The following is a 13,551-nucleotide window of genomic DNA, read 5'->3' as shown; positions in this document are numbered from 1 at the left end:
TTATGGTGAGCACAATACAACATGTAGAGCAGTTGAATCACTATGTTCCTTCTACACCAAAAACAAATGTAACATTCTATGTCAACTATACTCAAATTTTAAAAATGCTTTTTTAAGTAATAAAAGTTTACATATCAAAATAAGAAAAATCAACTTTCAGAACTTAAATACACTAAGTGCTATAGTCATTTAAAAAGCCATCCTAAGATACCCTTATGATGATGATTACTCAAAATGTTTTTCACACTGCTTCAGAGCCAGCAGTGGCTCCTTACAATGACACTGGCAATAGTACATCCTCCTCTTTGAACGGTAGAGTTCAATTCAGAAAACAGTTAAAAATTTTTTAGAACAGCACTATGTAATAATGGGGTTGGGTGGAGAAAGGGCAAAAAATCACAAGGGTTGACAAATAAGACTGGCTTCTCGCATAGTGAGCATCCATATTCTGAAACAATCCAGAACTATTCCCATGTAAGAAGTCTAGGTTGAAAGGCTGGCAGGAAGGGATGTGGTTTCCACAGATGTGAGTCCTACTACATGACTGAAGAATGTCACTTCATTATTTTATAGTCATTCCAGACATAATCAGAGTATCCACCTCATTCTTCTTTAGAGGGACAGAATGAAGAATAACCAGCAAGGCTAGCAGAACCAGGTTGCATTTATGCAGAGAAGAGACTCCCCTGTGCTCAACAAATAGTTTCGATCTCTTACATGTGAAGGTATTGAGATTCAGGAGAGTTAAATGATATGAACAAATCCACATTCAATGTGGAACAAGTGTATGGAGTATGGTACCGATCCAACTACTGCCTCACCCATAGCAAGGATAAAAGGTAAGCTTTCAGCTGGAATATTCTTGGACATGCAGTTTTTCACCTTCTGTGCATTGACCTTGGGTTTTTCTTCTTAAATGTCTTTTCATTTAGATCTTTCTCTCTATAACTTACTTTCGTGTGTGTAACATGAAAGAGTAGGAATGGAGTGCTCCATGTGGCAGGACAAGCCATACTCTGGATATATCTGACAGGCAAAGTTACTGTATCATCCTTTATCAAGCATGGAAAAGTGCCTACTTCTTATTACTACTGCATGATCAAAATACAACACAGCCTGAGCGAAAGAGAGAACATGAAGGAAGTCAGAAATACGAGATTAAGAATCCTCTACTTGAAAAAAAAAATTAAAAAAAAAAAAAAAAAGAATCCTCTACTTGATTTGACATTGCTATTAATCTCTCTGAGGGCAAGCACAGGGTCTCTGGGGGCCTTCCTATTTTTCCTTCTCTCAACAAGCTTTGCAGTAGCCCTGCATGTGCTCTGTAGGCATGCAGGAAACACCAGAGGAACTGAAGAAGAAATACCCAAATCATACCCTCGCTTCCATTTAATCAAAGGTCAACAGCCATTGTTGCTCACTCAGTAAAGATAACAACGAATTTCTTCCAGAAAATGGCTGTGATTTATGGAAACCATGTGACTCTTAAAAGAGAGATTATTTTTATTTCAGTACTTGATCTTTTGGTAAGTGCTGCAGTTTCCATTCTGTTGCTGACAATTTTTGAAACAGAGACAGGTGATTTATTACATACACTGCACTGGAAACTTGCTTAAACGTAGAGATGCTTGCAGCATTTCTGAGAAAAAGAACTATTTTCACCACATTTTGATATGTTACTCTTGATAGTAAGAAACTTTAAAAATAATCTCATGCAATGAATAACTTCAGTTGAACTAACTAGAATTTGAAGCAATTTATAAGGCAAATATATAAGAAACCCCTTTTCTGATTTATTATATTCAGGATTCACGAATATAAAAAAAGGAAAATAATATGTGTGTGTGTATTTTTAATAGCTGTAACTCATAAAGACACTTCTAACCCTGATTTCTCCTGCCTCTCTTATTTCTCTTTTAGTTCATGAGAATACGTGTGACAGAATCTGGTGGGACAAAGTGTTCCAGTGCTGTCTGGTTAGGCTTTCATGTCCTTCCATTCCTGATCAAGTATCATCAACCCCTGAAGACAAGAATGAGCAAAGAACCAGCAGTTAGAAATCTAGAGTCTAGACTTTGTTCTGTCACCAAAGTGCTGGTGATCTTGGGAAGGTCACTTAAAGCTTGCCAATTTTAGTTTCTTCATGGAGAGAAGTGGAGTTGATGTAGTTTAACCATGGACTCTGAAGTCAAAAATCTCAAAGTGACTCTAGACTATACCTTTCACTCAATCAACGACTTTAAGCAAGTTCATCTATGTCTTAAACGGTATACATATCAGATAATACATGTAAAATGTTTGGCGTAGTCTCCGATATAGAACACGTTTTTCATGAATAGTAACGTATACATAATGTATTTGTTTATATATAATATAGGAAGTTGAACTCAGATGATTTCCAACAACTCTCCCAGGTGGCTCAGCGCAAACAGCATGTCTTGGAGTCAGGGATATCTGAGTTAAATCTCAGGTCCGCCAGTCACCAACTTCTCCACACTCTAATTGTCTCTTCTGTCGAATAAATTGCTATTTCACAGGAAAATTATTTGGGCTAAGAAAGATGATAATATATAAAAAGCTAAAAATAGAGATACGATAAAAAGTAGGTTTGCTTTCCTTCGCTGCTTCTCATCCCCTTTTCTCCAGTCTGCCTCTATTATTTCTTTTCATCAAAAGAAGGAAAAGATGGAGAGAGAACATTGAAAGGAGTGACGTGAAAAGAAAAAAAGATTAGTCCTCAGAGGAAATGTGGGAAAAAACGCTCTTTAGATCTTCAATATTCCCCAGAGCAAATACCAAATCAACAGAAGCCTGGGGGACAACACTAGAGCCATTGAAAATTGCTTCTTTTCATTCCTTGTGTTACTAAACACATGGAATCAACTATAACAAAACAGAAGAGTTTGTTTTATTTTACTGCAGTGAAGTCAAAACCCATATCCAAAACAATTTATGAACATCACTCTGCTTCCACCAGGATATGAAGTTAAACCCTGTTTTACAAAACAGCCAAGAAAATCAGCACAAGTCCCATAATAGAAAAATAAAGCATAAAAGAAGTCAAACTATAGGAACAAAATTCTTTTAATAAAACAAAACAGGGGATCCCTGGGTGGCTCAGTGGTTTAGCGCCTCCCTTTGGCTCAAGGCATGATCCTGGAGTCCCAGGATCGAGTCCTGCATCGGGCTCCCTGCATGGAGCCTGCTTTTCCCTCTGCCTGTGTCTCTGCCTCTCTCTCTCTCTCTGTCTCTCATGAATAAATAAATAAAATCTTTTTTTAAAAAATCAACCATAATTGGTAACACCAGCATTTTAGGTCTTTGAGCTACCTGTGACAAGGGCTGCCAGGCCATCATCCCTGTCATCACTAATGTAAAACAAGCACATTGAAAAGATGATGAAACATTAAAAATTAAAAATTTATGCTGTCAACTTTGACTTTACTGCAATTTAGCATCTTCATATGACACTAAAGAATGGCGCTTCTTGTTTTATGTCCTTTTTACTAAGAAATCCATTATTTAGAATAATAATCACAACCATCTAGGGAATTTGGATGGCAAAAACAGGAGAAAAGTGGCACAACTGCCCAAGAAAACAAAAATTTTCTATCTTTGACAATTTTCAACCAACTAAAACTTGGAAAATAAAATATTTTGGTGGCAGTAAATGGTAAAGTATTCACAGACTTAACTGTAAAATTTCAAGCTTTTTAAAAGAAACTAAACTGTTTCTAACCATAAAAAGAAATTTCAGCCCATGCTCGTGGTAATTTATATGGACTGTGTAGAATGTTGAATAATAAAATTAAATTTCTCAAGCTGCGTCTTTTTGGATCTGAAATTTAGCCAAGAAAAATGATGCAGCCTAATGCCATTTAAACATGGTCAATAGAAATAGGTAGTCAGACCTGAATTATCTGATGTTTTGATGTCAGGTCCCCAGCATAAAGCCAAGCCACATGACCCAAGCCACATGATTAAAAATAAGTGAAGAAATGATGCAACTCTCTAAATCAAATTTGGGCCATATGACAATTACTAGGAAGCTTTTATTTCTGCTTTTTTTTTTTTTTTTTAAGAAAAAATAATGATTTACCTTTACCTTTATCTTGAACAATTAACTCAAGATCTCTGAAGATTAGACCTGGAGTCAGTAGTTTCTTAAGAGTTCGCCAGGTGATTCTCATATGGCTCAAATTTGAGATACACCCATTAGAAAAACTCCCTTCCTCTTTCAAAATAAGAACTACTTGCTAGCATTTGTTAAGGTCCACTTACATAGACCATTCATCTACACTGGGGAAGAAGATTGGATATCCAACCCTCATTTTTTTTTATTTCACCTGTGTAGCTACAGTCAATAAATCAGTGATTTCTGTCCTGACAGATTACAGCTCCCAAATCCTTATTGCCATCTACTCTGCCTAAAAGTGCTTTGTCATCATGAACAGGATTTCTGTTTACACTGCCCAGCAAGAACTGAAGGAAGAGAGAAGACTGAAAGATGAAGTAGCTCCTTGCTTGAAGAAAAGTATGAGCTAAAGCCTTCAGCAAAGAGCCACAATTCCAAGTCTGATAGGATGGATAGGCAAAATGGGAGGCTTTACGATATTTTTTTGTTTGAAGAGCTATTAATACGTACCTAGATCATTTGAAGTGCCCAAACATCAAATGCCAGTATGACCTTACACAAAAATCAGTTCCAGATGGATAAAAAAATTAAATGAAAACATAAAAGTACTAAGATAGGTGGGTAAATATTTTTCTGATCTTGGAGTGGGGAAATCTCTCTAAATATATAATGAAAATAAAAAGACTATAAAAGATTGAAGATTCTGAATACACAAAAATTAAAATCTGTATGGTAAAAGAAATCATGAATAAGGTGGAAAGACACAAGATAGATCTAGGGCAAATAGATTCATGTTATTTCTGACAAGAAAGGGGAAAATATCCTTATTACACAAAGAGTTCTTATGAGCCAATCAGAAAAAAACCAAATACCTAAAGGGAAAATATGCCAAGGACACAAATACAAAGACATATAGTCAATAAAAATGTGGAAGAATATTCATCCTCCCTAAAAATCAAAGACATTTGAAATGAGTAAGAATAAGCCATCATCCTCAACCCACCGAATGGCAAAAATGAGAATATGGGACAAAATCCTGTTTTTGCAAGAGTGCATACAAGTGGACAGTCTTGTCCATTATTGGCAGAAATATAAACTGGTATCACCTTTGTGAGCGCAATTTAAAACAAATATAAAAAATAAAATAAGCATATCCTGCAAACATTCTGCTAGGAATTTTACTCTAAAGAGATAATTACAAAGAATGAAAACATGGTTAAGCACTACAGTTTGGGGACGCCTGGGTGGCTCAGTGGTTTAGTGCCTGCCTTTGGCCCAGAGCATGATCCTGGGGTCCCAGGATCAAGTCCCACATCGGGCTACCTGCGTGGAGCCTGCTCCTCCCTCTGCCTATGTCTCTGCCTCTCTCTCTGTGTCTCTCAGGAATAAATAAAATCTTAAAAAAAAAAAAAAGCACTACAGTTTGCTTATAAATGAGAAAATTTGGGAAAACTGAAAATGTACTAATAGAGAATTTATTAGGTAAATTATAGGACATGCATTATCATGTGTATAAATAGATGTAGTCATTAAAAATCATGTTCAAGATCCATACCGAAGTGGAAAAACTTCCATTAAATACTAGTCATGTTATGAAACAGCAAGTGCATAATCTCATTTATACAAAATCTTATACATCAACCTATCTATTTACACATGCATTGCAAGATGTGTGAAAGATGTCCATGAAAATGTTAATAATGGTTATTTCTGAGTGATGAGTTTAAGGGCAAGTTTACCCTTTATGTAGTTTTTCCTGCATTGTTTGAATTTTCTACAATGCATAATTATATCTTATTAAAAATAAAGGTAACTCAAAATAATTGCAAAACAAACACAAAATAGTTTTAGAATGTCACAACATTTGGGATCATCAGCCTGCCCAAATCACTATCCTTTTTTTAATCACCAAGAAAAAAGAGTTGACAAATGTCTTTCAGTGGGGAAAAGAAACAAATATGTTCTGGTAAGTGAAAAATTTGGTTATATTTGGCTTAACCTTAATCAAACAGGCTTAATTCAGAACTTGTACATGAAGTGACGCAAATTATTTTGTTAAGTTCCTTCCTGGGAGAAGAATAGCCAGCATACACATTGGAGGCAAGAAAGGAATGCAAGCCCTTTACTTTGACATGAAATACCCATTTTTTTTGCCTACCAAAACAATCCAACTATATCATTCCAACAGACTATCTCTACCCAACTTTTTAAGACTGTCACAGTTTTCTGGAAGACACTTTCAGGCAGATTAAGATGTCACCTTACATTTCCATTTCAAGAAAGAAATGCATTTTGGTGCCAAAGTGCAACATTGAGGTAAGTTGAAATTACTAAACGGTCGTCTTCACTATAATGAGGCAATTATCAATTTTCTTTAATCTTGCTGTCATAAATTAAACTTTATAAACTTCATAAAAAAGCATCTCTCTTACGGAGGAATATCATATGTGAATAAGAAATGATACATTTACAACCTCAGCAGATTGATTAAATATTCTCAGCACAGCAGTATGTTAAAATAAAGCTTCAAATTTGGAGATGCCAGCTATAAATGTTCCTTATTATGAGACAAATTTCCTTAAAATGTGCTCCGTTAGGCTCCATAAATATCACAAAATTCACAGAATTCTAAAAGTCTTACTGTATCCTTTTGCTAAAAGGTTTGTGAAAATAGGATTATATTTACTCCAGGGAAAGAAATTAAAATGACTTTCTTCATTCTAGACTATGTTCAGTCATTCACAATCAACAGTGTTGATTTGAGTGAAAAGATTTTTCTGTGTCATAAAGCTAAAAACAACTTTTAAAAACACAAAGACTTGCCACAAAGCATCTTGCCCATAGACTAAGCTATCTACAAATATTTGTTAAATCAATGTTTAACATTTTAATCAGAAGTATCTAAATGAACAGAGCAGTAAGCCTGCTTGGCAACCAAGAATATAAATACGGTACAGTGAGTTAGCATCCATGGTCACAGAGTTTAGTTTTGGAAAGGATATAATTCTAGGATGGTGAGGCTGAAAACCCTTTGTTTACTTCATAGCATGGCAAGGAGACCAGAGCATTATTACAGCGGGACCTACTGAGAAGAAGAATAAAAGTGTTGCATAATTCCTGGGTCTCAGAAAGCATATGCTCTAGTCCTTTGTTGTTGAACAACAGGAACAGGAAATAGGCTCAACCCAGGGCTGGATCCTACTTGGATAAATCTAAGGTCAACTCTTGGCAAAGCAATTCAGTCACCACAGAGGCCCAAGCTAAATTTTTAATTGTCTACACTTAAGGAATCCATGAAGACCCCCGCCAAAAGCCTTGGAGTCCTCTCAGAGAAGGATTGATGACCCAAACGTGTATGCCAAATTGAGAAACTTGTGCAGTCATCTATGTTGCCATTATAAATTGATTGTATGTGGAGCCATCATAGCTTCAATTCTTTCATTCTGAACTTAGGTCCATGGAAAATGATCAATATGGCTCCCAAGATCTGCTTCTAATGATGTAGGGACAGATACACAAGTGTGTTTGCAGGAATATTAAACATGCACTTATTTTATTATGATTAATATTCATTATAATTAATATTACACACATATTTTTTAGCTCTGAAATAAATGCGTAAATGTAAATTTCTGTCTTAGAGCAGGCAAGACCTCCTGCACAGAAGCTGGCAGAAGAGTCTGCTTAGACAACAACAGTGCAGTGACTCATCTGTATTTTCACAACATGTTTGTACCAGCACCCATGTCTATTTGTAGCCTGACAATAAAGGCCCTATGTGAACCATCTCTGAGCTGCCTGCCTTTAAAAGCAAGGACACTATTCTCATTTGACTCATTTGAGCTACTTGTTCAAAAGCACAGCTTTTGAGAATAACCCGCTGCCACATTATAAAGGTACGTGATATAATTGAAGATCACCTCAAGCTCTGCCAATGCCCTGCTTAGTCTGGATCTAGTGTTTGGAAAGTCAAATAGATGCAGAGGACTACCATCTAAATAAGCCCACTACATACCACTATTGGTATCTCCTCGGGACATAGAAAAAAAATAATGCCTTATCAACATCCTAGACTGTAAATACCATCAGAATAGGGGTTCTTATCTATCTTGGTCACTTATCTGTACCCCCGGCACTTAAAATAGCGTCTGCCACACAGTAGTCATGCAATAAATATTTGCAAAGGAATAAATCAACTTCTGCCATGGACCTGGGAAATGATCTGCGACTTCACACCAAATCCACAAAATATTTCATCCTAATGCCAAGTTAAGATTTCTACTGCTAGAGCATCAAAACGTCTGTATGTTCTAGTACCTGCTCTGAGATGCTTTTCAACATATTAAGTTACCTTACTCTCTAGTCCTTAAAATAGACAACCAATAGAAATATTCATTTAAGTCATCTACCACCGCAAGTAGTGATGGTAGTACCTTCAGTCATTGTACCAGTGCTTCCTATTAAAATACTGGGATATGTAAAACCACTCTAAAACTATTGAGTTGAGTGTGCATGGGTGTGCATGTGCACACTAATTTCTAGATCATTCTAGAGCTATAAATCCAGCACTCAGATCTATGCACCCATCCACTAATAGCATTAGTTTGCCCCAAAGAAACAGATAATAGACTATTCAGTTCAACAAATATATATTAACAATCATTAATTTTCTATCCTTTTTATGTTTCCACCACCTACTGTGACTTCTACAAGTACCAAATTGCAGTATTTTGCCAATACATTTTTTCAAAGGAAAAGACCAGAAGTGAGAGAAAAATATGCTCTTCGATATTTCCAAAGACTTTTAAAATGTTGAGTTCACAGTTTCAGTGAAATAATCAACAGAGGTCACAAAAGCTATTAATAAAGTAAGCAGAACATGTCTGGCAAATATCCTCGTAGGTCTGAATTTGATACTTTGAATTAAGTCAACTCCTAGGAGTGACATCCAGCAAAAGATCCTTTGAGCGGACAACCTAACGTCCAGACACGCTGAAAGCATTTGCTTCTCTGAAAGTCTGTAGAACTCAGAAAACTGCTTACTCCACCAGCAAGGCCTTTCCCATAACATTCATCACAGACGAAATACTCATGAGAACCACATATGTTACACAGTAGAATCCTTTACTTTCCCCAAAATGTGCACATGTGGAAGTTAATTCACATAGGAGGGCCAACAATAGATCTGAACAGATTTCTTCCTCATCTCAGATGTGGTGTTTTAAAGCGAAGGCTTACGAGGTTGGAAAAGGGTTCAATTCAATTTAAAAAGGCAGGAAACTAACACATAGGAAGTGTCGCAATTTCTCCATCTCGATGAAAAGAACCTTCATGGAAAACTATGCGTTAAAAAATCATCTGCACAGGAAGTCTCCATGTATTCTGAAAGGCAGGGAAAGGTTTTTCTTGCCACTCTCAAAATCACAGCTTTTTTGTATTTTGCTAGCATGGCTTCCTGTTGCTCATGTTCTTCGTGCTGGCTTTAGGGTGCTTCCCCACAGCTCTCTTTCCACTAGTTTTCTTGAATGATCTGATGTAGTATTCCTTAGGCTCTCATCTGGATGAAGCATAACTGGCCAATTTGGATACAGATCAGACTTATAAAAATACTACTACTGACATCACTGTTAAGGTTGAATGCGTTCATTCCTATCTTTATGAATGAGGACAACGGGGAGGAACAGCCTATCCATACTCCTCATCTCTGCACCGGACCACACTTTGTTTCACTCCCCACACTGCAGCTGTCTCACTGGGAACATAACACATACGTGCGTTCTGGCCAGCACAATATTACTTTTTTCAATGTTAATTAGTTTCCAATATTTAAAAATCACTAGCTTTCACGTAAGAATTTGAGGTTTTGGTCTCTTTTTGAAAGTCAGAAAATGAAGTGATACTGAGCACATATTCACATGGGAGCAAGCAAAGTTGAGTGGCAAGTGCCCCCTTCCTATAGAGCATGCGCTCTCAGGGGTCATCACAGTCCCCAGCTGTGAGAAAGCCAAGCTAGCCACGTGGAAAAGTCATGTTCAGAGTCCTTAGTCCCCAAATGTTCCAGACATCCCAATCCAGGGACCAGACACATGAATAAAAAAGCCTGCGGGGACTCCAACTTCAGCTGCCACCTCACTACAAACGTAAGAGGCCCAAAGAGAGAAGCACCCTAGACAAGTCCATCAGGCTCCGAAACCCCAGGAAGTGTAAAATGCCTGTTCCAAGCCTCTACGTTTTGGATTCACGTGCTATGCAACGATAAGGGCTGAAAGAAAAAACTGCTCTGAACAGACTAAAACAGTTGTTCAAAGTAACTTCTCCCTTTTCACTCGGGTTGACAAAGATGTCATACGTAGTCTCTGTTTCAATTTTTTGTGTTTTGGCAGAACCTAAAGCATGACTGCACAGAGAAAACAAAGGTAGAAGAAAAGCAATCTTTTGGAATCACCTGTATTTTTTTTTTTTTTTTTTAATAAGCTCGCTGGCAGCACTGATGAATGTCACATAGGTCAATCAGTAACAAGTACTGAAGTAGAAGGACGGGGCTTGAGAAGGGCTTGAATCTGATTCTTTTCACAAGAATACCAGCTTTGGTGCACCTGGGAGGCTCAGTCACTAAGCATCTGACTCGGTTTAGGCTCAGGTCATGATCTCCTGGGTCTCAGGGCTCCGTTCTCAGCAGGGAGTCTGCTTGAAAATTCTCCGCCCCGCCCCCCACCCATGCTCGCTCATTCTCTCTCTCAAATAAATAAACCTTTAACAAAAATAGCACGTTCACTCACTACCCTATATTCAGCACCTAGCACAATGCTTATTTTTTCTTAGCTTTGTTTATATTTTTCTGATGGATAGAAGGCATCCAAAATATCCTTTCTAGCACTAAAACTTTAGCTGTTACTGACACAAAAGGAAGACAAATAGCACCTGCAGAGTAACCAACAAACTGTGCTTCGTACAAAATAAGTCAGGCCAGGGTCTTTACAGCTTAATGACAGGCAGATTCAAGAACAGGAGAAACAACTCTTAACTTACATTCCTTAAAGCTGAGTTCTACTGATAGATATGCAAATCCAACCTCAAGCAAATCACTCAATTTTTTGATGACTGTTTGCTCATGTGTAAAATGAAGCTAATCATGCATTCCCAGAAAGAGTGTGTTCATCAAGTTTCACAGAATATGGTCCGCGCACACAAGGTAGTAAGTAGAAGAGCTAAACCTGGTGCCCTGCACAAAATTAAAGCAGCTGATACGCTTTTGCCCAAATAGAATTGTATATCCTCATTTCCTTCCCTTCTTTTCCCCACTTGTGACTCAAGCCAGATTTCATCGAGCTATTTTTGTAATTACTAAAATGCTGGAAATATAGCAGCAGGCCAGAAGCAAAGTAAAATGCAGCATCCAGCAAAAGAAAGAAAATCACGCTGAGTAACTGAAAGGCCATCTGCTTCTAGCTGAGCTATAGGGGTGAGGAAGGCAATCTGGGCTGTACTATTTGTGTCTTCCCCCAAACCAAACCCACCTGCATGTTGTCAGTGGCATCCCCAAGCAGTCCTCCAAAAGTGATAGCATTAGTTACAGTTGCCAGATAAATGAAGAGAATTGCTGAAAGCGCCTGAATATTTAGAGCATCATAAAAATCACTGGCGAAAAATGGTGCTTTCCTCTTTATGTCCTTAATTAGTCCACCACAGAACCTGGGTAGGGAGAAAGCAAAAATGTGACAATGTAAAACAAACTGACATCAAATTAAACATGAGATTTAAACTTATTAAGCCACAAAGAATTTGTATTCAAAGTGTCTGAATCAACAAGCTCTGCTTAACCACTTTGGATATAAAACCAGAAAACTGTAGAACAATACATTTGCTTCGATCTGTCTCTGTCTTGGTCACTAAATTGGGTGTCACATTCCCTAAAGAACAGACAGTTGGTTTCTAGATGAGAGCGAATTGTGTAGATGAATGAAAATTTCTCACTGTTTGAAGAAAAACATCCAAACATGTGAGAGCCAAGCATGGAAGGCCCTTTATAATCTTGCCACAGTTTCCTTTTCAGCCCCACTCATCATTCTACCAGTGTTTACTACGCACCTGCGATATGCCCAGCACTACTCCAGGTGCTGAAGACACAACAGTGAACCACACAGGCAAAAACACCTGCCCTCAGGGATTCCACTTTCTACATGGGTGACAGCCCATATGAGTCAAATTCATGGCGCTAAAAATCAAGGGAAAAATTAAGTGGGCTACTAAGTGCTAGAGAAGCAAATATTGAATATATCGGAGTGGCCAGAACAGGCCTCCCGAGCAGGTGACTCTGGGATAAGTTCCGAAGGAATGAGGGAGGAAGCTGTGCCGGTACGTGGTGGAAGAGCACTGCAAGCTCGGCCCCATTCCGCACATTGGTAGTCAGTGGTCTTGTTTGTGCATCAGTCAACTTCCCTCCCTCCCAACCAAACGTCACATCTCAGCCTTCCTCATGCCCTTCCTGCTGCGTAGGTGGTCCTCCCTCAGAACTCAGCAGCTCTCTGCAGTTCTGACCTTCCACTCAGAGTTCAGATTTCTACCGTAGGCTATCATACATTATCCGGAGTGTCTGGGGCTGAGAGTAGATGGTGGCGGGAAGGCTTGCTGGCCCTCGCTGCATTCGGTGCCCCACTGCAGTTTTCTCAGTATGCACGGGGCTGAGCATGGGACTGGGCATGCTGTACACACGCAGTGCATTCAGGAAAAAAGTGAACTATATAAGCATGAAAGTCCAGCCTGATTAAATAAGAGCTGAATCCCAGAACTCATATCTATAGAAAAGGAAAAGGATATTCCTATTAAAAATAGTTTGTAAAGAACTATTAAGAACAAAAATAGGGGGGGAGGTTTTATGTTCTCTATTCTTTAAGAAAAAAGGGGAGAGAAATAATGTGCCTTTAATGTCAGAGAGAAACCCAAGTGGGTATCAGAGCAATAAAATCATTTCATTCAGATTTAACTGCATATTAAAAAAACATAGCTTGGTGCTTTCAAAAAACCCTCAATGTCCTTAAAAAGGACTATCTTCATAACACAAGCATCCTATTTAAAATATTACTTAAGAGATTTACAAAAGCAATCTGGGAAACCTGACTCTCCAACTGCAGGCTCAGGAGACCATCACCTGAGAGTTCCTCATTTCTGTAACATGTTACCCACTTGCATGTAAATGTCCAGGGAAAGGATGGGATCACAGAAGCCAAACAGGGAAGACTGGCACATGACTGCCTTCCCGCCACTCACTCACACCACCTGCAGTCCTGCTAACTTTCTCTCGGGCACCTCTTCCCTCACTTCATGGCCTAGACGCCAACCTAGCACATACCAGGCACTTTGCTGTCCCCTATCCCCACCTCCACAGCTTCTGGGTCTTCCTCCACCTCCTTCAGGAC

At 38.3% G+C, this 13,551-nt stretch overlaps 1 protein-coding gene across 7 annotated transcripts in view; it reads right to left on the bottom strand.

Moving 5' to 3' along the window:
• SLC4A4 (solute carrier family 4 member 4) overlaps window positions 1-13,551 on the bottom strand; it is a 343,869-nt gene that overhangs the window by 95,469 nt on the left and 234,849 nt on the right. For all 7 annotated transcript variants that reach the window (XM_077848312.1, XM_077848309.1, XM_077848311.1 and 4 more), the window contains one exon: window positions 11,653-11,827. In XM_077848312.1, coding sequence (XP_077704438.1) covers window positions 11,653-11,827 — 175 coding nt within the window. The remainder of the gene's footprint in view (window positions 1-11,652; window positions 11,828-13,551) is intronic.

Source organism: Canis aureus, chromosome 14, assembly GCF_053574225.1.
Source record: "Canis aureus isolate CA01 chromosome 14, VMU_Caureus_v.1.0, whole genome shotgun sequence".
Lineage (NCBI taxonomy): Eukaryota > Metazoa > Chordata > Mammalia > Carnivora > Canidae > Canis > Canis aureus.
This window is presented reverse-complemented; position numbering and strand designations above follow the sequence as displayed.